This window comes from Staurois parvus, unplaced genomic scaffold (assembly GCF_062004578.1).
Source record: "Staurois parvus isolate SC_StPar_1 unplaced genomic scaffold, SC_StPar_1.0 ptg000885l, whole genome shotgun sequence".
Taxonomy (NCBI): Eukaryota; Metazoa; Chordata; class Amphibia; order Anura; family Ranidae; genus Staurois; species Staurois parvus.
The window spans coordinates 523,917-550,378 of record NW_028318681.1 but is presented as its reverse complement, the minus strand read 5'-3'; the positions used below and the strand labels follow the sequence as shown (position 1 = coordinate 550,378).

General features: G+C 40.1%; 1 protein-coding gene across 1 annotated transcript in view; it reads right to left on the bottom strand.

Moving 5' to 3' along the window:
* The window catches only part of LOC149442470 (unconventional myosin-Vc-like), a 204,812-nt gene that overhangs the window by 34,811 nt on the left and 143,539 nt on the right, over positions 1-26,462 (bottom strand). The window contains exons 26-31 of the mRNA XM_089656077.1: positions 18,376-18,469; positions 15,703-15,766; positions 6,603-6,683; positions 4,837-5,017; positions 3,281-3,374; positions 697-760 (exon numbers count right to left, since the gene is read on the bottom strand). Coding sequence (XP_089512203.1) covers positions 697-760; positions 3,281-3,374; positions 4,837-5,017; positions 6,603-6,683; positions 15,703-15,766; positions 18,376-18,469 — 578 coding nt within the window. The remainder of the gene's footprint in view (positions 1-696; positions 761-3,280; positions 3,375-4,836; positions 5,018-6,602; positions 6,684-15,702; positions 15,767-18,375; positions 18,470-26,462) is intronic.

The window sequence follows — 26,462 nt, the reverse complement described above, 5'->3', positions numbered from 1 at the left end:
CTATTAATCCGAACAATCTTAGAATCAGTAAATTTATTTTGTGAAGAATCCCACACACTTACTTCGCTAAATTCTGTGACATGTATTCAGTTGTCCAAATCCTAAATGTATACAGTACATCAGTGCAAAAATTATGAAAGCCCGCTTGGAGTTTGCAAAACACTATTTTGCAAATGTGATATTTCAATTTTTTTTTTCATACATTTGCAAACAATTCTAAAATCCTGTTTTCACTTTGTGATTATGGGGTACTAAGTGAAGATTAATGAGAAAAAAAAAAGAATTTAAACAACTGTAGTATCAGTCTGCAACATAACAAAATAGAAAAAAGTGAAAGGGGTCTGAATACTTTATGAATGCACTGTATGTCGGATGAATGGATATTTTTCTGACATAGTTCGATTTTTAACATTCTTACACCTCTGCAGAGTGTTTGCTGTATGCTTTGCTAAATGAGAGGCAGCCTGATTTGCAGTATATGTGTGCCGAATTTTCTGACTTGCCTAATAAATGTCTTCCTGTAAATTATTTTCTCTAAACACTTTTATGAAATATTCCTTGGCAAGGCTGTGGAAGTCATGTGCAGTTATTATCGTTTCCTAGTTGTATTTGCACGGTGGTTAGATTAGTAAGTGGACAGATATGCAGCGGTGGTATGTAGATGAAAGGCAGAGGGATGGTGACACAATCACTTACTTTTCTGGCATTTCCTCCTCTTCCAGGTAGTGATGTTTACGGTTAAAAATTTTGTCTCCTTTGTCTGCAATATTTAAAACATTATATAACATAAGTGAATAACAACACACGGGAAAAAAATAGCTGTGTCACTGCAGAAAGTATGTCATAAGCTGTGCACAAAGTCAACATATTATGGAATACACGGATATTCTTATATTTTCTGCTGTCAAAGAGCATTGCGTTATAATCGTAAACCTGCAGACTGGGTGTAGCTAGGTTCATGTCTGTCCCATAAAATGTCAAAAGCTATCATTTCACAACCGCTGAGATACAAACAATGTATATAAACAATGTCACAGGGATAAAACTGACACTGACAGGAGAGGTGCTATCATCTAGTTGTGCTGAACATCTTGGAATGCTGAGTACAAAGGAATGAGCCTTAAAGCCTAATTCCAGCCAATGTTTTTTCTTAAAGAAGAGCTTTTCCCCAATTTCCTGAACCACTTATTCTGGTGACTGACCCAACTCAGAGGACCTGCTCTCACAAGAGTCCCTTCCTAAGTCGCTTTCAGCACTATACTCAGCTTTCCTCAGGGTGGGTTCCCCCAAGATGGATAAATTCTGGGAACAATGGAGGGCTGACATCCTGGCCCTGGACAGGCAGTCCTGGGAGGAGAGCCTTGAAGATAATTCTAAACTGGTTATCTCCTCAAGTGACAAGTTAATTCAAACAAAGTTCCTGCATAGGGTGTACTATAAGCCTCAGAGGTTGCACAGAATTTACCCCCAGAGATCCCCAGACTGCACCAGGTGTCATACATTTGTAGGCACCTTCTTTCACATATTGTGGTCGTGTCCTAGGGTAGCACAGTTCTGGGCGGAGGCGTTTGACCTAATCAATACTCATCTACCATGCTCATCTGAATTGGCTCTCTTGGGGATACAGGATGATGAACAGAGACCCAGGTATATGAAACAGCTAGTTTTATATTTACTGTATTATGCTAAGAAGGAAATACTTTGCAGGTGGACCCCCCCCCCCCCACTGGCATCATGGGAATCTGCAATTAATGCAGTGCTGCCTATAAATAAATTGACATATCAATAGGAATTGTTCTATGAAATATGACAAGATCTGGCAGCCATAGGTGGCACAATGAGCATCTTTCATTTTTCTTCATTGTGCTCTATGAACCAATTTGGAGGGGATCGCTCTATACCCATACATGCTTGCAACATGTATGCTTTTATATACTACTTCTATGTTTTGAATTGAATCTTCTGTGATGGTACCATTGATATGTTCAATAAAGAGCAACTCAGGTTGTTAAAAAAAAAATAGAGGACCTTTACTCAGGTTCTAGAAAATAAAAAGTCAGCAGCTACAAATACTCACCTGTTCAAGGATCCAGTGCTGTCCTCACCCAGGCCGTTTTTTCACTAGTCTTCGGGTCCCCGGTGCCAGCATGTTAACTGTGGAAAGCAGGCTGTGACTCCTTGTGGCTTCACAGCTGGCTGCACTGTGCTTTCTGAATGGTCCTACAGCTTCCTGGGACCTGTGATGTGTCCCAGAAGGCTGCGGGTAAAGACAGGGGGGTTCACAACCTGGTAAAAAAAAAAGTGTTCTAAATATGGTAGAGGAAAGGAGAAGAGGATGAAGTGCAGAACTTCCTCTTTTGGGTGAAGTTCCACTTAAAGTTTTAAAGGGCAACAATATAGATACTATACTATCCAAGACAAGAGGGTTAGGAGGGTCCTGCTAGTGAAAGCTTACAATCTGAAATAGAGGGGCAAATGATGCAAAAGGTAGTAACTTTGTGAGTTGTGAGTTAGGTAGAGACAGGATTGGCTTCCCTAACGAGATGCATTTTTAAGGTTCCACTAAAGGTGGACAGTGTAGGAGATAGACGGACAGATTGGGGTAGGGAGTTCCAGAGGATGGGTGAGGCTCTAGGAGACCAGAGGAGGGATGAAGTCCAGTAGACAAACTGGAAGAGTTAGAGAGCAGGAGGCCTTGGGAGGAGTGAAGAGTACATTATATTGACCATAGAATTGTTTCATCTCTGGCTGGTATAACCCAAAGCATTATAGACTCTATAATCTTTGTGTGCACTTATTATTGCAACATTAGGAACTGTTAAGAAAAACGAACATACTGGCTTGATAACCTGCTTCCTCCTCTACTAAAACATCCCGTGCTTGCCTGCTGCTCCATTAGTCCTCAAAGCTACATGAAATCATCAGGTTGGTCACAGTCAGAGCTTACACAGAGTATGGAGCCTTCCTCCATTGCCACATGGCATTGCTTCAGCCTTATTATTGGCTGCTGGGGTGCCAAGTGCAGCATCTTGTGGGGAAGGGGAGAAAGACACATGATCTACCTGGAAATAGTGGTTATTTCTCATGGCTCCGATAGGTAAATGGACCAGTCAGAGAGCATGGGAAAGGTAGGTATCCATACAGGAGGTGGGTTATTTCCAGAAGTGGTAACCCATATATTTATGCCACTATGAGTTTCATTTAATGGCATCTGGAGGACCAAATAGAAATACAGGAAGCATGATAAATAATTATGTAATAACAGCCAATGCACTGATACCTGGCATTTTCATGCTCTGTTCATACAGGCAGCCTTGGAGATCCAGATTTTCTTTTTCAAGTTCAGAGATTTTAGCATTTAGAGATGTTATGGCCTTGAAAGATAAATGCAAAAACAATGTGATTTAATTATCTATTTAACAAACATAGTTTTAAAGAGTAACTCTGTTTTTGTTGAGAAAAAAAACATTCCCCTCTCGGCAATCTATGCACATTGCAAGGTTTTGAATAGACTTTATTGCAGATTTCTACCTTTTGTTTTTCCAAAGAAATAGCTGTTTGTTTGTCTGTGTCCATGTGCTAAGGGAATCTGTATAGGAGTGGTTTTATAATTAACAATCAGCTGCTGTACTTGCATGGTTCTAATGAGGAAAGCTGCAGGGTTTGCACTCCTTTAGATGTGATTTCCCTTTAGGAGTATCACACCAACAATGACATTTTTGTTGCAGGGGATGCCCAAAATCTGGCTTGTAATTGCAGATTTCTGGGAAAAACAGAGATGACATTTCTGGGGGGGGGGGGGGGGTTCTGTACGCTATCTGTGTGCTGAACGCCCCCAGGTTGCCATATTGCATTGCATTTTACAAAGGATTACAGTGCTGCAGATTGAAAAGGAAAGGTCATTTTTAATAACATTCAAACAACAATATGACTTGTATCACAATTGTATATACTATACTATTTTTTACTTGCTAATTTGTTTTCCTTTAAATATAATAAAGAACGTATTGTTGTGTTTAGTTCATGTTGGTGATTAATTATATCATATTTAATAATTATTTTAAGATTTTTTTTTATTTTAAAAAATAAGTCTCTTATAGGGTGCTTTTTGCAAGGCATTCTGGACATCTAATCATAAAGCCCAGCCTGTGTGAATTTGCATGTTTCAATCTCTGTTAGGAGACAGGAAAGGGGGTGGTCTAATATTCAGGTCCATTTATAGTACAACATTGCACAAAGATCATTCAAAGCATACTGCTCCCCCTGCTGGCTGCAAATGGTTAACATCAAATAATACCATTATGAAAAATACAGTTTTAGGCTAGGTTCACACCTATGCAGTTTGCGTTTGATCCATTTATGCAGCTTTTTTTGCATGTTCACATGCGTTTTTTATGCATTTTTGATGCGTTTTGCAGGGGGTGGTTTCCAACTTGTTGCTGGGCCGATTAAAATGCGAAACACATGAACATCGCACTACATGCATTTCTGCATTTGTCTCCATTGAAGTCTATTGAACCAAAACGCAACATTTTGTGTTTAACAAAGTCCCTGACCCTTTCCAAAAAACGTATTGGGTGAAAACACAGAGATGTGAACGTGTCACATAGGATATCATGTTAAATGGACTGTAGTGTGTTTCCACAAAATTCAAAACACACCGCAAAATTCTTAGGTGTGAACCAAGACTTACAAGACTATAACGCTTAATACCAACACTATGTCATTCCCTTTCATCCACTGCTGCAGAATACACATTGTGCTTTGGGGAATTTCAATAATATGTCACAGGACTAACAAACAAATTACATTTTTCAAGTTCTTAGTCATTCAAACCTTGTTCTCAGATGTCAGCCTTATGATCTCTTGTCTGAGGGCATCGTTTGAGTCCTTCTCTTCCTGCAATGTCTTTTGAACATTTTTGATGTCATCACTGAAATGATTTACTTTAAAGTTCAACAGCTCAATGTCCTTTTCGTAATTTTCCTTCTGTGTCTGAAAGTGATTTTCTAGGATTCTACAAAATAAAAATGAATTACGTCAAGCAGATACTCCAAAAAAGGCATGCAAAGGTCCCACCTATATAAGTGTAAGTCTAAGAGCACTCCTTTGTACATCATGGACTTGTCAAATTTCTGTGACACCTGAATTCAAATAGGTCCATATGTTTCCTAAAACTCTTTACTTTCAGCATTTGAAGCCCTGTATTATATTAGAAGGCTAACCTGCAATGCATTTATTTGGCTCTTTAACAGAAATAGTTAAGTACATGTGTAGCCATTGTTTAACCTCCCTAGCGGTCTGATTATGTCAGTATTTCTGTGCTCAAAGCGGTACATTTTTTTTGCATGGAAATATGTCCTTTTTTATTGTAGTCCTGTAATTTTTAGGAATAACTCACTGAAATCTGTCCGAACAAGAGTCTAGTAAACATCCCGGGTATGATAAAATTTGAAATGCGAAATCATAAATTATAAGATAATAATCATAAAAAATAATATAATAATAATACATTTAATTCAATAATGTAATCAAACCAAAAACACTGAAATTTGAAATATAGCGCCAAGTGTGCACATCACTGAGCAAAATCGCAAAATCGTGTTCAGTGTCTGATGACGAATTTCCCCCACGAATCATTATCATTCAATTCTGCAAGTGGTTCTGATTTACTATCACTGTTCTCTAGCTGGTCTAAAACCGCTTTTGACCTAAAGGGGCGCTTTTTGGACGCCATGGACGTTTCTCAGTTTCCAGGCAGAAAGAACAGTAGAAATGCAGGCAGGGCACAGGACAAAGCACTAGGGACAAAATGTATGTGAAATGGTTTGATACAGTAATGTTATACTATCAGATTTTAGTGTATTTAGTGAATGGCACTTTTTACCATTTTTAAATTTCCCGCCGGTTCCATCCCCCGTTCGTCCCGACGTCGCAGGGAATGGAACCCAGAAGACAGATGCCGGCATCGGCCAGAGGAGATGGCCGGGGACGATGCAGGGGGGACATCGCAGGAGCGAAGGACAAGGTAAGCGGAAGAGGGAATCCCTGAGCAACGCTGCAGTGTATTCCCGAGTGTAGCTCAGGGTTATCGCTTTTAGTACTGAAAGTTTACCCCGAGCTACACTCGGGAATACCGCCAGGGGGGGTTAAATACACCTTTCACAAACTTGGCGTTTCTAAATGAGCATATGATTAGAAAATCCATTGGCAGAGAATACTTTCTTAAAAACATAATTTTAAGGCCCTAAGTAGATCCGGAGCACTAAAATTATATGCAGAGTTTGACTATTTCAAAAGTCAAGCTTGACCCTGCCCCCACATATATCCAATGATACTGTATGTTTGGCAAACGATCAGTAAAAAGATATTTTCTAGTTATCACGATCGATCTTGGTCAGGTGAATACAGATACTCTGTATTTATAGCAGAAGGAAATTGAAAAATGTCCATCTCCTCCAGGGGCTTGCTGTTACAGTCATGTACAGTAGGTGCTCTAAGTAAATAGACAGTACTATTGCAAACTGACTGCACAATATAGTGGAGTCATCATTTCTGCCAATTTTTATGAAAACTACATTAAAGTTCCAAGAATGTCTCACCTGGTTGCTTTTTTCAAACCTTCATACGCAAACCAAAGTTCTCCATCTTCATTTATATTTCCTAAATCTTCTTGGGCAAGTCTACATGTACAGAATGTAGATAGATAGTGTTATGCATTTGTTATTCCATTTTATTGAACATTGTTCCATGTAATCTAGTATTAGCATTATACAGTACGTCACAAACAGGAGGTGAATGTGGAAATATACTTCTCACGTGAAAGGCACAGTAATCACAAAAACAATAAAAATTTATAGAACGCAAGTGTGGAGTAGTATTAGAGGGATAGTCCCCTAGGGATTCCCAAGCTGTGGCAGAGGTAATGGGCTCACCTGTCTCCTATCTGCACTCCAAAATGGTCTGAATGGACTTCAGTATGTAAAAGACTGGAAGGTAAAGATGGGCCTTGTCTCTGCCACAGATTACTAGTTGGTGAGTACATCTTTGTATGTAAAGTAAGTGAATGCCTGAACTAGATCCCTGAGTGCATAGGTAGATACTGATGATTTAGTGTACATTCAACCAGTATGGCTGAAGGATAGGGCAAAGCCACCAAACATGTATAAATGTCCCTTCCTTTGTTTCACATCACTGGCATTGATTTGGAACTGTTGGTGAGATTTTTGTGTAGTAAGTAGGGGGTCGTGTACCACCTTGTATGAAGCTTGTAGCTGTTTTCTTGGACATTGACATTCAGGGATCATTTATGAATGGTGGTTTTTATAGAAATGCAGTTGTCATCAAAGAAATGGATGCCTAGGTCAATCTATCATGCTTTGCAAGGTCAGCAGTCATGTAAGCATAATCTGTAGAAATAAGGTGCTGTGCTGGGATACTGAAAAAACAAACAGACCTGAGCAGTGTTGGTTCTCTCATAACTATACTCATAACAAAGAAATGCCTGTTCTGATAAGACCAGATAAGAAATGGTTCAGCTTTGGAATGGTTGGTTAGGTCAAGCAGTCTCAAAAAAGACGCTTTTTAAAAGAAGCCACCACCATGGGATGAGTCCAGTGTTCTCTATAAGAGTGGAAAAATCTAGGTTGTGTCATAGAGGTGTCACGAAGCTTGGTACTGATGCTGGAGGAAGAACGCTGAACAGACCATACAGAAGCTATAAATGATCTCCCAAGCGGTAAAAACATTTACAAAAACAGATAACGCAGCAGAAAATCCAAGGGCCATTGAAGGGGACAGCTCCTGGGAAGAGCCAGGGGCCTGACAGGTATACAGTGAGATATTATAAAAAATGTAAAGAACAATTAGTCCCTAAACTGAGTGTATATATGAATGCATTAATTATGATTAAAATTATGATTCCTCTCTGAATAAAATGAGAGAGGAATCATTGCAAGCATATATTATGCTTATACAAAAAGAGGGAAAAGATGGGACCCAATGTGCTAGTTACCGCTCTGACTGTTAAATACGGATACTAAATTATTTGCAAAGGTCCTGGCAATGAGGTTGAAAGACCTAATGCCTGAGTGGATTCATCTGGATCAAGTGGGATTTGTTCCCGGGAGGGAGGGAAGAGATAATGGGTTAAGATCATTACTCTTTATACAGAAAACCAAGAGAGAAAAAACCCTGTACTGATCCTGTCAATCGATGCAGAGAAGGCTTTTGATAGGGTAGATTGGGGCTTTATGTTAGACACACTGGAGATTTTGGGAATTGGTCCCAAGATGAGAGACTGGATAGGAAAGCTCTATAGCCAACCCTCACCTGCAATAAAGTTCAATGGTTCATTATCAGAGTTTTTCAGGATGTATAACAGGACAAGGCAGGGGTGTTTGCTTTCACCTCTGTTGTTTGCTCTATCCTTAGAACCCCTCTTGGCAACAGTAAGAAACAGTGTAGATATAAAAGGGGTCCGGATAGGGGATATAGAACACAAAGTGGCAGTGTATGCGGATGATATGCTGTTTTACGTGGCTAACCCTAGGTTGACATTACCTAATTTAATGAAAATAATGAAATATATGGAGAGATGTCATATTTAAAAATTAACCCAGTAAAATCAGAGATTTTAAATGTTAGCGTCCCGATAATGGAAAATAAAAATTCTGCAAAAAGAAATTCCCTTCCTATGGAGAGAAAGAGAGTGAAAATATGTGGGGATAAAATTGACCTTGTCCTTAAAGAACTTATATAAAATAAACTATATCCCACTAATAAATGAGATAATGGAGAAATTTAGAAGATTATCGATAGGGCCACTTTCCTGGATAGGACGAATAAATTTGATAAAAATAATTGTCCAGAAAATTCTATATAAATTCCATATGCTGGGAGCCTATTTTAAATCATTTAAAAAATGATACTGAGATATATTTGAGGAAACAAAAAAAAACGAGAATAAGCTATGAAGTGTTATGTAAGGACAAGGAGAAGGGGGGTTAGGTGTGCCTGATCTTAAGAGACATTATTATTCAGTGTAATTTCATGTATTTTTGATTGGACATATAATGCAGTAAGGAAAAGTTTGGTGAATATAGAAAACGCATTAATTGGGACACAATTGGATAGTATGGATTCCACATGAATACCGTATGTTAGAAGAAGGTACAAGCACTTATACACAAAATGCAATTAGGGTTTGGGATATGATTCACAGACAAATGGGATGGGAGTTTAATTCTATGTTGATGCCATTGGTAGATATAGATTTCCTCCCTCCAGTGAATGAAAATATTTCAGGCAAATGGATAAGAAAAGGGAATGCACAGTTAAAGGATATAATGGATGGGGGGGGGGGGGGGGAATTTGCTCCTTTCAGCAGTTATAAAAAAAGGAGTTGTTCTTTACGTTAAATGAGTGAAGATATCTTCAGTTAAAACATTTTGTTGTAAAGTTCCTAAGCCCTTAAGACCAATGACGGATTTAAATTCATTAGAACAACTATTTAATATAAATAAAACATGGAAACATGGTACCTCTCGGTCACAGAAGTTACCCCTCTTTTGTACATGGAGAAATGGGAAAGGGAACTTGGAATATTGTTTGATGAGCAACAGAAAAATACAATATTTAGATTAGCACATGGAGCGGTAGATATGAGGGTGGTAGAAATGAACTACAAATGTTTGGCTAGGTGGTATATTACACCAAGTGTGGCACATAAGCATCAAATAAATAAATCACTTTTATATTGGACAGGATGTGGGACGAAGGGCACAATGGTACATACAGTGAGAAACAGAAGTATTTGAACACCCTGCAATTTTGCAAGTTCGCCCACTTAGAAATCACGGAGGGGTCTGAAATTCACATTGTAGGTGCATTCCCACTCTGAGAGACAGAATTTAAAAACAATATTCAGGAAATCACATTGTATGATTTTTAAAGAATTTATTTGTCTTGCACTGCTGAACATAAGTATTTGAACACCTAAGAAACAGCAAGAATTCTGGCTCTCAAAGACCTGTTACTGTGCCTTTAAAAAGTCCACCTCTACTCCACTCATTAATCTAACTTAGTAGCACCTGTCTGAGCTCTTTAAAGACACCTGTCCACCCCACAGTCAGTCAGACACCAACTACTACCATGGGCAAGACCAAAGAGCTGTCAAAAGACACCAGAGACAAAATTGTGGACCTCCACAAGGCTGGAAAGGGCTACGAGGCAATTGCCAAGCAGCTTGGTGAAAATAGATCAACTGTTGGAGCAATTGTTAGAAAATGGAAGAAGCTAAAGACGACTGTCAGTCTCCCTTGGACTGGGGCTCCATGCAAGATCTCACCTCGTGGGGTATCACTGATGATAAGAATGGTGAGGAATCAGCCCAGAACTACAAGGGAGGAGATGGTCAATGACATGAAGAGAGCTGGGACCACAGTTTCAAAGGTCACTGTCGGTAGAACACTACGCCGTCATGGTTTCAAATCATGCATTGCACGGAAGGTTCCCCTGCTCAAGTCATCACATGTCCAGGCCCGTCTGAAGTTTGCCAATGACCATCTGGATGATCCAGAGGAGGCATGGGAGAAAGTCATGTGGTCAGATGAGACCAAAGTAGAACTTTTTGGTCTAAACCTCACTCGTCGTGTTTGGAGGAAAAAAAAAGGATGAGTTGCATCCCAAGAACACCATCCCTACTGTGAAGCACGGGGGTGGTAACATCATGCTTTGGGGGTGCTTTTCTGCGAAGGGACAGGACGACTGCACTGTATTAAGTAGAGGATAAATGGGGCCATTTATTGTGAGATTTTGAGCAACAACCTCCTTCCCTCAGTCAGAGCATTGAAGATGGGTCGTGGCTGGGTCTTCCAACATGACAACGACCTGAAGCACACAGCCAGGATAACCAAAGAGTGGCTCCGTAAGAAGCATATCAAGGTTCTGGAGTGGCCTAGCCAGTCTCCAGACCTAAATCCAATAGAACATCTTTGGAGGGAGCTGAAACTCCATGTTGCTCAGCGACAGCCCTGAAACCTGACAGATCTAGAGGAGATCTGTATGGAGGAGTGGGCCAAAATCCCTGTTGCAGTGTGTGCAAACCTGGTCAAGAACTACAGGAAATGTTTGACCTCTGTAATTGCAAACAAAGGCTTCTGTACCAAATATTAACACTGATTTTCTAAGGTGTTCAAATACTTATGTTCAGCAGTGCAAGACAAATAAATTCTTTAAAAATCATACAATGTGATTTCCTGAATTTTGTTTTGAAATTCTGTCTCTCAGAGTGGGAATGCACCAACAATGTGAATTTCAGACCCCTTCATGATTTTTAAGTGGGAGAACTTGCAAAATCGCAGGGTGTTCAAATACTTTTGTTTCTCACTGTATATGGTGGGAGTGCCACAAAATTCAGGAGTATTGGGGAGAAATAATTTATCAAATTCAGAAGAAAACGGGGGTTGATGTCCCGAAAGAGCCAGGCACACGCTTATTCCATAAAACTGAGACTACAGTAAAAAATATAAAAAGTCGATATTTCAATTGATAAATGCGGCAAAGGAATTAATACCTAAATTTTGACAGGAATAGGAAGCAACAAAAACAAAAGATTGGATAAGTAGAGTTGACTATGTGTACAAAATGGAGGAACTCTACCACTTGGAAGAAGATAGAATGGAGAGATTCAGAGAAAAGTGGCAGAAATGGGATAAGTTTAAAGAGCAATTCAAAGAATAAACAAAAGAGCTGAAATTGGAAAAATAGAGAATAGACAAGAAAGGAAGAAGGAGAAGGGTGCTGTGAGAGGGAACGAAAAAGATGAGGAGCGGAGAGATGAAGGAAACAAAGAGAAAAACTTGGGGGGTAGATTGGGGAAGAGGGGGAGGAAATGGGAGGGTGGGGATTTTTTTAGAATGACGCTATATAAGGAAATAGTTTATTTGTTAATATTTTTACACACACACACAGTTGCAAGAAAAAGTATGTGAACCCCCTGGGATTACATGGAGTTTTGCATGAATTGGGCATAAAATGTGCTCTGAATGTCATCTAAGTCACAACAATAGAAGAACACAGTCTGCTGAACATAATACTACACAAACATTAGATGTTGCCATGGTTTAATTGCACATAACATGTAAACATTCACAGTGCAGGGAGGAAAAAGTATGTGAACCTTTGGACTTAATAACTGGTTGACCTTCCTTTGGCAGCAATAACCTCAACCAAACGTTTCCTGTAGTTGCAGATCAGACCTGCACAACAATCCGGAGTAATTTTGGACCACTCCTCTTCACAAAACTGTTTCAGTGTAGCAATATTCTTGGGATGTCTGGTGTGAATCACTCTCTTAAGGTCATGCCACAGCATTTCAATCGGGTTGAGGTCAGGACTCTGACTGGGCCACTCCAGAAGGCGTATTCTCTGCTGTTGCAGCCATTGTTTTGTTGAATTACTTGTATGCTTTGGGTCATTGTCCTGTTGCATCACCCATCCTCTGCGGAGCTTCAGTTGGTGGACAGATGGTCGTACAGTTTCCTGCAAAATGTCTTGATAAACCCTGGAATTAATTTTCCCATCAATGACAACAATCCGTCCAGGCCCTGAGGCAGCAAAGTAGCTCCAAACCATGATGCTCCCTCCGCCATGTTTCACAGTGGGGATGAGGTTTTGATGTTGGTGTGCTGTGGCTTTTTTTCTCCACACATAGTGTTGTGTGTTCTTCCCAAACAACTCAATCTTGGTTTCATCTGTCCACAGTATATTTTGCCAGTAGTGCTGTGGAACATCCAGGTGCTCTTTTGCAAACTTCAAACGTGCTGCAATATTCTTTTTGGACAGCAATGGCTTCCTCCGTGGTGTCCTCCCATGTACTCTATTCTTGTTTAATGTTTTCCTTATTGTAGATGTCTCAACAAAAATGTTAGCATGTGCCAGAGATTTCTGTAGGTCTTTAGCTGACACTCTGGGATTCTTCTTTACCTCATGCAGCATTCTGCGCTGTGCTCTTGCAGTCATTTTTACAGGACGACCACGCCTAGGGAGAGTAGCAACAGTGCTAAACTTTCTCCATTTGTAGACAGTCTGTCTTACCATGGAGACATGAACATCAAGGCTTTTGGAGATACTTTTGTAACCCTTTCCAGCTTCATGCAAGTCAACAATTCTTGATCGTAGGTCTTCTGAGAGCTCTTTTCTGCGAGGCATGGTTCACATCAGACAGTGCTTCTTGAAACCAGTAAACCCAAAACAGGTGTGTGTTTTTTAAGGGCAGGACAGCTGTCAGCAACACATCCAATATCATCACACTGATTGGAGTCAAGGTTGGCTCACTCCTGGCTCCAATTAGCTCTGGGAGAAGTCATTAAGCTAGGGCCTCACATGCTTTTTCCTCCCTGCACTGTGAATGTTTACATGTTATGTGCAATTAAACCATGGCAACATCTAATGTTTGTGTAGTATTATGTTCAGCAGACTGTGTTTTTCTATTGTTGTGACTTAGATGACGTTCAGAGCACATTTTATGCCCAATTCATGCAAAACTCCACGTAATCCCAAGGGGTTCACATACGTTTTCTTGCAACTGTATATATAAAAGAAGCTATAAATGGTGGCTCCAATAAGTGGATGTACAGTCAAGTCTTTGCTGACTGTCTTTTGGGTTAAGCCATGGGACACTGTCAAGAAAGTAAACAAAAGCTTCAAAGGTACCTAATCTTTCAGGGTTGCATGCAGATTTTTGTCCATTACTAATGTAAGTTGACAAGCCCAACAATAATGCTTAATATGCGGGAGTGCCCAATGACTTCCTTTTGCTTGGGTAAAGTCAGAAGAGAAAGACTGATGCAAGGGGCTGCATTTTTCCCCAATGAAGGAGTTAAAGAGTCCTCATAAAGATGTAAAGAAGGCAGGATGCAGCCGACTGGGACTGCTTACATCACAAAAGTTGTGGGAGAATATTCATTATTTCGTCTTTTTAGCTGAAATCTTTTTAACATGTTTTGGGGACAACAAACTGCAGTCTTTAACATGACACATGCAAAAAGCCATAGCTTTTCTGTCAACTTTCTATCTGATTTCATTAACCTTGGTTTTATTGAACTTCTGGAAATTGTTTGCCGAAATGTCAGGATAGTTCCAACTTTGAGGCACAATATAGTTTTGTTTCTGAAGCTTACTCTAAAATGTACTCTAAAAGATATTCAACAATTTAATATCATTCACCCTGTCAATATACAATACCTATTGCAAATGTATGCTTAACTCCTACTCTATGGCCAGACTTCTCCATCCACCAAAAATGGATATTTCAATTTTGGGCACATTGTGGTACAATAATATTTTTCAAAGTTCTAAAGCAGAGATTAGCTGGAGTTCCAACCATCCTTTGGTATTTGTGGATGTAGCCTTATGCTCTGTTCACACCTATATTGGTGAAATAAAGGAGTGTTTTATTGTGTTTAGGGTGTCCCATTCACTCCAATGGGCTGCTTTACATGTAAAATCACACAAAGGAAGTGTATCCACCTTTTTGTTAAAAATCACCCTGTACCAAAACATGTGGTACATTGGTACCATACATTCTGGCATGCACATTAGCAATGTCTGTTGGGGTGCTTTTAAGAAATAATGGCGCTGCTGCACGCCTGAAAGATAAATGTTTTTGTGTTGTGGGAACGTGCGCAACTTTGCACACAAACATGACCTAAAGTGTTACTAAACCCACAACAGTAAAATCAGTCTGTATATGCAGTAAAGCATGCTTGTTATACTCACTGTGGGGTTAATCCTCTGCATTGTGTAAAAAGGATGTTTGATCCTGACTTCTCTGAGCCTCCCCTTCTTCCAGTGTCTCCCTCTTATCTCCTGATAAGACATATTGTGTCGAGACACTGCACATGCTCAGTTTGGTGTGTATTGCTAGAGAGGATTTTTTTCTCTTGGGAGAGTGCATGTGATCAGCACAGGGCCAATCAGCACTGTCCAGTCAAGGTCAGGGGTTCTGCATCCTCCTAGAGAAAACTCTTCCTACAAACTTTAACCAGTGCTTTGCTGAACACTGATAGATGTCACAAGACTGCTCTAACTGCTGATGAGAAAAGGTATTTAGCAGTTTATATTTACTAAAATAATTGCATTTCCATGTTCTGTGTACTGTGGGAGACCAGATATATTGAATGCAGGGGCCTGGGTTTAGTAACACTTTAAATTGACAACATTCCCATTGAAACAAAATCCCATCAACATTTCATCCAAACTGTAAAAGAACTCAGCTGAAAGTGATAGTGGATGATGTGAATGGTTCAGTGGACAATTCCCTCAGGGTGCTGTCACACTGATGCAGTGCATTTTACCCCACTGTAGGTGCAGAGCAGTGTACCTGCAGTTTTGGTGTGAGTTAGCTTCGCCTTGCCTTAGACTTAATATGTCCTGCAGTTTTGGTGCACCTTCAGAAGCTGCAGGTTATAATAGAAGTTTATGGCAAAGCGCAGCTAACTTGCACCAAAACTATGAATACACTGTGCTGCACCCACAGTGATGGAAAACCGCCCCACATCAGTATACAAGGGCACCGCATACACTAAACAAGGGCACTAGGTGTGACACAAGCTCTCAGATTAATGCATTACTGGAAGCCCATGGTTGCACTACTAGTCAAACGAAAATTATTGATACAGTTAGTATCATTTTTAATACCTGTTTTTAACATCCTCAACTTCAAAACTGTCCAGAAGCTGTTTGGCCATTTCAGACATTTTTTCTGTAACAAGATAAAATGTATCTTAAGGTAAAATAAAAAAACCAAACATATGCAGTACAATTCTGCAATACATGCACCATTCCCCGTGCTTTATCAGCCCAGCCTAGTCGTCTTTTGGTAAACCACAGGACCCCTCCACCTATCCATATCTCCAAAAAGGGGTTAACTTGATTTGTAATCCAATATAAGAACTGAGAGGGCCGATTAGACTTCTTGAGATCTAGAACAGGCAGAGTAAGCAGAACACAGGACAGCTCTGAATTTCTGTAAAGATCAAAAGGTTATTTTTTTGAGCAGATATGACAAAATGCTATTAATGGTATATTTAACATAACAAAAATGAGCAAATAGGAGAAGGTGATTGTTAGGGTTTACATATACTTTAAGGCTCAACTCTGGGAAATCTGAACATCATCCCTTGCAAAGGGACTGCATGGGTTAATTGCTGGTTTAGTCTAGGAGAGGAAAAGCGCTTTACTTACCTGATCCTTCACTTCCCTGCCAGATAGAGCACCCCCATACTACCCCTTGGCATCATCATGTCCACTGCAGGACTATGGATCCTGCATTGGTCTTGATGTCAAGACCTTAGATTGCTGGAGTGCAGGGGAGAAGACACTGAGGACCAATCTAGCAGTGCAAAGGATCAGAAGATTAGGTAAATCCTCTTTAATAAATCCCCTAGACACAAAGAAGCAATTAACCATTGCAGTGCAGGTGCAGCCCCACTGCAAGGGGAAATTTCACGTTTCTAGAGTTGGGCTTTAAAGTACCTTTTTTAATCTGGTCCGGTCACGTGATCCAGTAGCTCTGGGTCTCCTGTGTGAGAGAGCTATCAGCAACAGCTGTGAATTCCCAGTGCTGTGACATCACCCATTAACTCTAATAGCCTATCCATTGTTGGCACTCCCTGCTCTCCCCTGCAGTAGCTGTTCACTGGCACAGGGGAGCTGGAGATGCTGCATCATGTGATAGGACCGGATTTAAAAAAAAAAAAGGTAAGTACACAGATCTTTTTTTCTACAGGGTATGCAGGATAGGTAGGAGGTGGTGGGGAGAGAATGTTTTTAAGAATAGTTATAATAAGCCTTATCTTCCACTTTAAAGCATAATTAAACTTTCTCAATCAGCATTAACTATTTTAATTGATAGTCTCCTAGCATTAGTAAATAGATAGGGAGGTAAATTATATTTACTTGTTTTAAACTTTTGCATCTCTTCAGTTGCTTCCTGGCCTAAGCCAAAATGATGTCATACTTTAGTCTTTCTTGGCATTTTTTTCCTTTAATCTGGAGGAGGGGCTTTAACAGCTGAGCACACCTTCCTGCTTGCATGCCTGAGCTAAGAGAAGATGGATTCCAGGAAGCAAGTGCAACATGAATCATCTGCCCTTACTCAAGATGGCCACAGTTAGAAGTGTCATGGTGGAGTATTTCAAAGCAATTTCTCAACAAAAAAAAAGCATGGAGACATGGATGGATGGGTGGGTTTGCTTTAAATAGAAAGACATTAATTAAATAAAGTTTGCAGTTTGCAGTTTAGTTCCACTTTAAGTACGTAGATGATGGCAAACATATAGGTTTTCTGTAAGGTTTATCAGTGTGGAAAAAGCAAAGTGCAGACACTGGCTGTTTAGAAGTAGGAGGGTTTTAGTATGACCCAGGCAGTGCTGCATGGTTAAGTCTTCCATTCCAAATTATGGGTAAGATATTATAAATATGAATATTGAAAATGTATTTGGAACAAAGAATAATCCAATATCTAAAATGTAATGTGCACATGCTCTGCCAAATATCCACCTCCCCATCACAAAGTGTTAGGGCCCATGTAAACTGCAGCTGCTAAACGTACGTTCAGGAGCTGTTGAGCGTTTTTTTCAGCAGCCCCCGAACTCTCCTTTATGTTTTCCTATGTGTCCATATACACATAGTTGTTTACAGTCATTTACAGGCAGTTGAGTTTACAGTCATTTTTTTGAAAGCACCAAAATCGCATTCAGGAGTAGATTTTACCGGCGTTTCAAACGCCAAATGCTTGTAAACGCATGTAAGCAAGCATTTGTGTTTGGATGCGTTTTATGACAGGTCCATATCTAGATGCTGTCCAGAGCCTTTTTTCATCATCAGAAATGCATGCAAAGTGTTTTCCATATATTCAAATGGACCTAGTACACCAGTGCAGTCAGTTCCAGGTTTCGGGTGAAGGAAAAAATAGTAGAACGTGCTGCATTATGCTCATGATGGGATCCATAGTGAATACAACCAGAAAAGGCAGGTCATCTCAACAAATACTGCTCTCTCTGCTTCTGCTCTCTCTATTTCCCTCAAAATATCTGAAATAGTTAATTATTTACTATTTTTCAGTGCATTCTGGGCATCTGGGAGAGTCTCCTGAGGTTATCTTTTAAAAACGCTTCTAAACGCAAACGTGCATAAACGCGGTATGCAAACGCGACATTTTTTACCTACGTTTTCTAGCAGTCAGTTTCCAGCATTCAGAAGAGTTTTCCAAACGCCCCGTGTACATGAGCCCTTACAGCTAACAGAAGTGATAAAACACAGAATTTGTTCTGGACTCAACAAGGAGATTTGCAGAATATTGTATCTTACCCCGCATTTCCTGCTTCTGTAATTGGGCCTGGTTGTTAGTCTCCTTCACCTGGGTTTCAAGAAGTTCAACCTGTGATTGAAACTCTGGTATTTTCTGTGGAGGAAAATATAGAGTGTACATCATGGCACATTAGATTTTCAGAACATGCACTAACTGTAGTCATATATTTGTATTACATACGGCATTAAGAATCTTCTTAATGAAGTCTTGGAGACTGTGCAGTCATGATGCATGACAAAAAGAGAGCAGATAGAGTCAGGCAAGATATAGAGACTAGGACATGAGCTGAGTGTGCTAAAAAATATCAAAGTCAACATAACCTTTTTTCATAATGAAATATATAGTTTTTTTTAACTAAACATTCAATATAAAGAACAAACATCTACTGAATCATATATGTGGATAAACAGATTTTGTTCACTTAGTGTCACAGAGAAATTTGGTAACAAGATTTGTCCACCAGATATGTTCTAACCTGGGGTTTCATGGGTGACACTTTTATATCCTTCTGCTTTCTAATATTATGATCATTAGTCTAATAATTTTAGTATAATAATGTTACAAAATACACTGTAAAAAAAATTCAAAACCAAAATTCTAATAGGGAAATATACAATGTACTGCATGTCCATACAATAATGTTGTTCACTTTAAGGTCACCACAAAGGCATAAGGTAGACTCACAACTGCTAAAACATTGCCTTGAAAAAGGCTAAAATAGTTTTTATATGAAATACCGTTGATGATCACATATGGTGGTCCTGCCCAAAGGTGTGTCCTTTGTGGGTAAGGGTCTATACAATGATTAACTTGGTAGTGTAAATTTACTTGTGAGCCACTGGAGAGTGCATATATGTGTATATATAAACAATATAATATGTTGCAGGCTCCCTTGCTCACCCTCACGTGATGTGCGCCAGCAACAGGAACAATAAATGAATAAATTGGGTGCCGCGCTCTATTAATTGTTTAAAATTGTGATACAACAAACATACAGTTGCAAGAAAAAGTATGTGAACCCCTTGGGATTACGTGGAGTTTTGCATGAATTGGGCATAAAATGTGCTCTGAACGTCATCTAAGTCACAACAATAGAAGAACACAGTCTGCTGAACATAATACTACACAAACATTAGATGTTGCCATGGTTTAATTACACATAACATGTAAACATTCACAGTGCAGGGAGGAAAAAGTATGTGAACCTTTGGACTTAATAACTGGTTGACCCTCCTTTGGCAGCAATAACCTCAACCAAACGTTTCCTGTAGTTGCAGATCAGACCTGCACAACGATCTGGAGTAATTTTGGACCACTCCTCTTCACAAAACTGTTTCAGTGTAGCAATATTCTTGGGATGTCTGGTGTGAATCGCTCTCTTAAGGTCATGCCACAGCATTTCAATCGGGTTGAGGTCAGGACTCTGACTGGGCCACTCCAAAAGGCGTATTCTGTGCTGTTGCAGCCATTGTTTTGTTGAATTACTTGTATGCTTTGGGTCATTGTCCTGTTGCATCACCCATCCTCTGCAGAGCTTCAGTTGGCGGACAGATGGTCGTACGTTTTCCTGCAAAATGTCTTGATAAACTCTGGAATTCATTTTCCCATCAATGACAACAATCCATCTAGGCCCTGAGGCAGCAAAGCAGCCCCAAACCATGATGCTCCCTCCGCCATGTTTTACAGTGGGGATGAGGTTTTGATGTTGGTGTGCTGTGCCTTTTTTTCACCACACAGTGTTGTGTGTTCTTCCCAAACAGCTCAATCTTGGATTCATCTGTCCACAGTATATTTTGCCAGTAGTGCTGTGGAACATCCAGGTGCTCTTTTGCAAACTTCAAACGTGCTGCAATATTCTTTTTGGACAGCAATGGCTTCCTCCGTGGTGTCCTCCCATGTACTCCATTCTTGTTTAATGTTTTCCTTATTGTAGATGTGTCAACAAAAATGTTAGCATGTGCCAGAGATTTCTGTAGGTCTTTAGCTGACACTCTGGGATTCTTCTTTACCTCATGCAGCATTCTGCGCTGTGCTCTTGCAGTCATTTTTACAGGACGACCGCGCCTAGGGAGAGTAGCAACAGTGCTAAACTTTCTCCATTTGTAGACAGTCTGTCTTACCGTGGACACATGAACATCAAGCCTTTTGGAGATACTTTTGTAACCCTTTCCAGCTTCATGCAAGTCAACAATTCTTGATCGTAGGTCTTCTGAGAGCTCTTTTCTGCGAGGCATGGTTCACATCAGACAGTGCTTCTTGAAACCAATAAACCCAAAACAGGTGTGTGTTTTTTAAGGGCAGGACAGCTGTCAGCAACACATCCAATATCATCACACTGATTGGAGTCAAGGTTGGCTCACTCCTGGCTCCAATTAGCTCTGGGAGAAGTCATTAAGCTAGGGACTCACATACTTTTTCCTCCCTGCACTGTGAATGTTTACATGTTATGTGCAATTAAACCATGGCAACATCTAATGTTTGTGTAGTATTATGTGCAGCAGACTGTGTTCTTCTATTGTTGTGACTTAGATGACGTTCAGAGCACATTTTATGCCCAATTCATGCAAAACTCCACGTAATCCCAAGGGGTTCACATACTTTTTCTTGCAACTGTATATTAATCTAACATAAGTTTAGAATTTTCACCATAAATGTGCATAAATACAGTTTGTGCAACTGATTTAAAATATATAAAAAAATGGATGAGTGAATAAATGAATATACTGATATATATTCACAAGTATAAACATGCAAACACGACCGTAGAGACAAAATGTTCCAATCGTGACCTCTATATATATATAAATAGGGTCCCTCATGCAATAATGCAAAGGTAAACTCCATGCAAGTATACTACAGGATACTACATCCCCCAGACGAAGCTACGAGTCCCTGTAGCGCAACGCGTTGGGGAGGGGCAGTGACGTCACCACGCATCCGATCCTAGACACGGCGAGTATTGACAGTGTGCGCGAGCACACCTACGAGGCTGGTCTCACCGCTATCCGCGGTTATACACATGACAAGCGCAATTGATTTTATTATTATGTGAGTGCATTACCTACGCACAATAAAGTCTTTTATCCCGGATAAGACACTATATATCTCTCTTTCTTTCCCTTATGATCCATACGAGGAGAACTGGACTAAGGAGTGCTTTGAGGAAGGAGAGATTTCGTTACTTATAAAGGCTCACAGTGCAGTTCCTATTATATACCATCTCAGCTATATAATCATAGGCTGTTTCTGAGGAGAGTATATTGAAACCATTTTCCTGTTGAACTTGCATGGAGTTTACCTTTGCATTATTGCATGAGGGACCCTATTTATATATAAAAAAGGTCACGATTGGAACATTTTATCTCTACGGTCATGTTTGCATGTTTATACTTGTGAATATATATCAGTATATTCAAGAAAAGCAAAAATAAGTGAGCGCTTGAATGGATATAATGATGAACAGCAGCTGTACACCAAAAAAGGCACCGTATCAAACCTTCAAAGACATAAATGTAAAAAGGGGGGTGCAGCGCTATATAACTAGAAAATGGTAATAAATAAAACACAGATGATAAACAATGATGATAAACAGTGACTGTGTGCTAATAACACCACTGAATGGTGGCTATGAAGTGAGGGAAGTGAAACAGTCCAATGGAGGAGTGCTCTTAAGATCCAGGATGATCCTCAGACGTCCAATATTAGGAACCGTCAGGTGATAAAAATGTAAAGATTGCGCACTCACCAGATACGCAATCTTTATGCGCATTTGTGTATAATATCACTGGACCTCCTGTGTCATCATCCTGGTCTGGTCAGATCTGGTCAGCATATCCTTCATGGCCTGGTACCCGGATAGATGCAGCTTTTCTGTGGATCTGGCCGGTTCCCACCAGAACTCAAATAAATAGAAAGGGCCACATAGTGTAATATCCTAAGGTATCTTTATTATAGGCACAGGATAGCAGGAAATCCAACATACAAAAAATTGTACTGACCCAGATGCAAATCAAAGATGGCCGCCGGGGCCCCTCGTGACGCCGGCGGTGAGGCGCCCGACCTGCTGTAGCTTTCACTGACGCGTTTCGAGCAAAGGCTCGTACTCATAGGGGTGCACCCCTTTGAGTACGAGCCTTCGCTCGAAACGCGTCAGTGAAAGCTACAGCAGGTCGGGCGCCTCACCGCCGGCGCCACGAGGGGCCCCGGCGGCCATCTTTGATTTGCATCTGGGTCAGTACAATTTTTTGTATGTTGGATTTCCTGCTATCCTGTGCCTATAATAAAGATACCTTAGGATATTACACTATGTGGCCCTTTCTATTTATTTGAGTTCTGGTGGGAACCGGCCAGATCCACAGAAAAGCTGCATCTATCCGGGTACCAGGCCATGAAGGATATGCTGACCAGATCTGACCAGACCAGGATGATGACACAGGAGGTCCAGTGATATTATACACAAATGCGCATAAAGATTGCGTATCTGGTGAGTGCGCAATCTTTACATTTTTATCACCTGACGGTTCCTAATATTGGACGTCTGAGGATCATCCTGGATCTTAAGAGCACTCCTCCATTGGACTGTTTCACTTCCCTCACTTCATAGCCACCATTCAGTGGCGTTATTAGCACACAGTCACTGTTTATCATCATTGTTTATCATCTGTGTTTTATTTATTACTATTTGCTAGTTATATATATCAGTATATTCATTTATTCACTCATCCATTTTTTTACATATTTTAAATCAGTTGCACAAACTGTATTTATGCACATTTATGGTGAAAATTCTAAACTTATGTTAGATTAATATATGTTTGGTGTATCACAATTTTAAACAATTAATAGATCGCGGCACCCAATTTATTCATTTAATGATTAACTTGGTATTACAGGTCAGTTATCGCACCGACCCATGATAGGCCCTTCTTAACAAATCAGTAAATGACATCCAGCAATATGGTCGTATTCTTATTACACATATTTTTATAGCCACCAAACAACCATTGCCCACCTGTGGAAATCTTCATCCCCTAATTTTAAAGAGGTTAAATCTAGGGCACATTCATCAATGAAATACTGACTGCCATCTTGAAGGAGACCCATGACAAGTTTATTTCAGTCTGGCAATCATGGTTCGATTATTCCCCATTCTCTCAACACTTTCCATGTCTTATGCAACTTTTTTTTAGCATATATATATATAACCATCAACATTTAACAATAACATTCTTTTTTTTTTCTTAAGTGGTAAGTACTTTTGCCTGGCAGTACCAGGGTCATCCATTCAAATCCCAAGCATGGCACTACCTTCATGGAGTTTGCATGTTTTCCCTGTGATTGCGTAGGTTTCTTTAGTGCACATTCTGGTAGGTTAATTGGCTCTTGTCTAAACTGGCCCTAGTATATCTATGTATGAATGTGAGTTAGGGTCCTTAGATTGTAAGCTCCTTGAGGCCAGGGATTGATGTGAATGTGCAATATATTGTAAATGTAAAGCTCTGTGTAAATAAATTTGTGCTATATAAATACCTGTAATTAATAAAATATTTATTTCAGGTACTTATATAGCGCCATCAATTTACGCAGAGCTTTACATATATATTGTAAATTCATATCAGTCCTCAACCCTCAAGGGGTGTACAATCTAAGGTCCCTAACTTTCATTCATACATACACACACATACTAGGACCAATTTAGACAGGATCCAGTTAACTTACCAGCATGTCTTTGGAGTCTGGGAGGAAACCAGAGTACCCGGAGGAAACCCACGCAGGCACAGGGAGAACATGCAAACTCCAGGCAGGTGGTGCCATGGTTGGGATTTGAACCAACAACCCTAGTAGTGCCCGGCGGTAGTGCTAACCATTTAGCCACTGTGCTGCCCAAAATAATCTGATTGCCTTTGGGGATCCCGCAGGAACCTATTTACTGTTACAGCAAATTGGACCATGATTTATAATGCTTTTCACCCTCTTTATAATGCTCTTTTTTGCCTTTTTTCATTTTTGGTTTCTTTTTTGTTCAATTTACCCATGTAACTAAACTAAAAGGAAATAAATACCCCATTCAGCTTTTTGAATACTATGCAATAACAGAGTCTGTACATACTGAAGTCACTAATGCAATTTGTTTCCTGATGAGCATGGCATAAAGTAGCTTGTTTCATAATGATCTTTACTTTGGGATAAGGAAATTAGTGGTCAAAACTTCCAAGGTGATTCAAATCAAATTGCTCAATATATTACATGATTACAGCAAATGTAAGAATGTGTCAGCTCCGTAGATGCAGCGAACTTTAAAAAGATGTCTGTTGGTTTTTGTCACCAGAAACAAGTGTGAATAAAATGTGTGCAGTGTACCCTAGACCAGTGGTCGGCAAGCCGCGGCTCGCGAGCCACATGCGGCTCTTTACCCAGTCTAATGCGGCTCTTCTGTGTGCCGGGCGCCTGCTCCCCTCCCTCCTCTCGGTCGGCCGCTCCCCTGCCTCCTCTCGGTTGGCAGCCCCAAAAGTCCGCGCGGACCTTTTAATCCGGCTTGCGGATGTGGCTGTCAGGATGTGTGTAGGCGGGGCAGCGTGCCGAACGTGAGGGGAGGGGAGCTAGGCTCCTCTCACAGTCCGCCCTGAAGACCCGAACGGCGCGGGAAGACAGCGAGAGGAACGCAAAAGGTAAGTGAATTGACACGGGGGACTTGGCTTACTAGAAGGGGGGGGGGGGAATAGTACTGTGGGGGATGAAATACTATATGAGGGATGAATTACTTTATGAGGGATGAAATACTATATGGGGGGATGAAATACTATATGGGGGATGAATTACTATATCAGGGATGAATTACTATATGAGGGATGAAATACTATATGGGGGGATGAAATACTATATGGGGGGATGAAATACTATATGGGGGGATGAATTACTATATGAGGGATGAAATACTATATGGGGGGATGAAATACTATATGAGGGATGAAATACTATATGGGGGATGAATTACTATATGAGGGATGAATTACTGTATGAGGGATGAAATACTATATGGGGGGATGAAATACTATATGAGGGATGAAATACTATATGAGGGGATGAAATACTATATGGGGGGATGAAATACTATATGGGGGATGAAATACTATATGAGGGATGAAATACTATATGAGGGATGAAATACTATATGAGGGATGAATTACTATATGAGGGATGAAATACTATATGGGGGGATGAAATACTATATGGGGGGATGAAATACTATATGGGGGGATGAAATACTATATGAGGGATGAATTACTATATGAGGGATGAAATACTATATGGGGGGATGAAATACTATATGGGGGGATGAAATACTATATGAGGGATGAATTACTATATGGGGGGATGAAATACTATATGAGGGATGAATTACTATATGAGGGATGAAATACTATATGAGGGATGAAATACTATATGGGGGGATGAAATACTATATGAGGGATGAAATACTATATGGGGGGATGAAATACTATATGAGGGATGAAATACTATATGAGGGATGAATTACTATATGGGGGATGAAATACTATATGAGGGATGAAATACTATATGGGGGATGAAATACTATATGGGGGATGAAATACTATACGGGGGATGAAATACTATACGGGGGATGAAATACTATACGAGGGATGAAATACTATACGGGGGATGAATTGCTATGGGGGATGAATTACTATATGGGGGATGAATTACTATGGGGGATGAATTACTATATGGAGGATGAATTACTATATGGGGGATGAATTACTATATGGGGGATGAATTACTATGGGGGATGAATTACTATGGGGGATGAATTACACTATGGGGGATGAATTACTATATGGGGGATGAATTACTATGGGGGATGAATTACTATATGGGAGATGTATTTTCAGTTTTAAAAATGTGGCTCTCAAAATAAATTTCAATCATGGTTTTGGCGAGATTTGGCTCAGTTGAAAAAAAAGGTTGCCCACCACTGCCCTAGACCATAGTTTTAGGTGATCTTGGGAGGGAGTAAGAGAGGGTGGCTACAATCCTTCATACAATGAGACCATGGAGAACTAACATA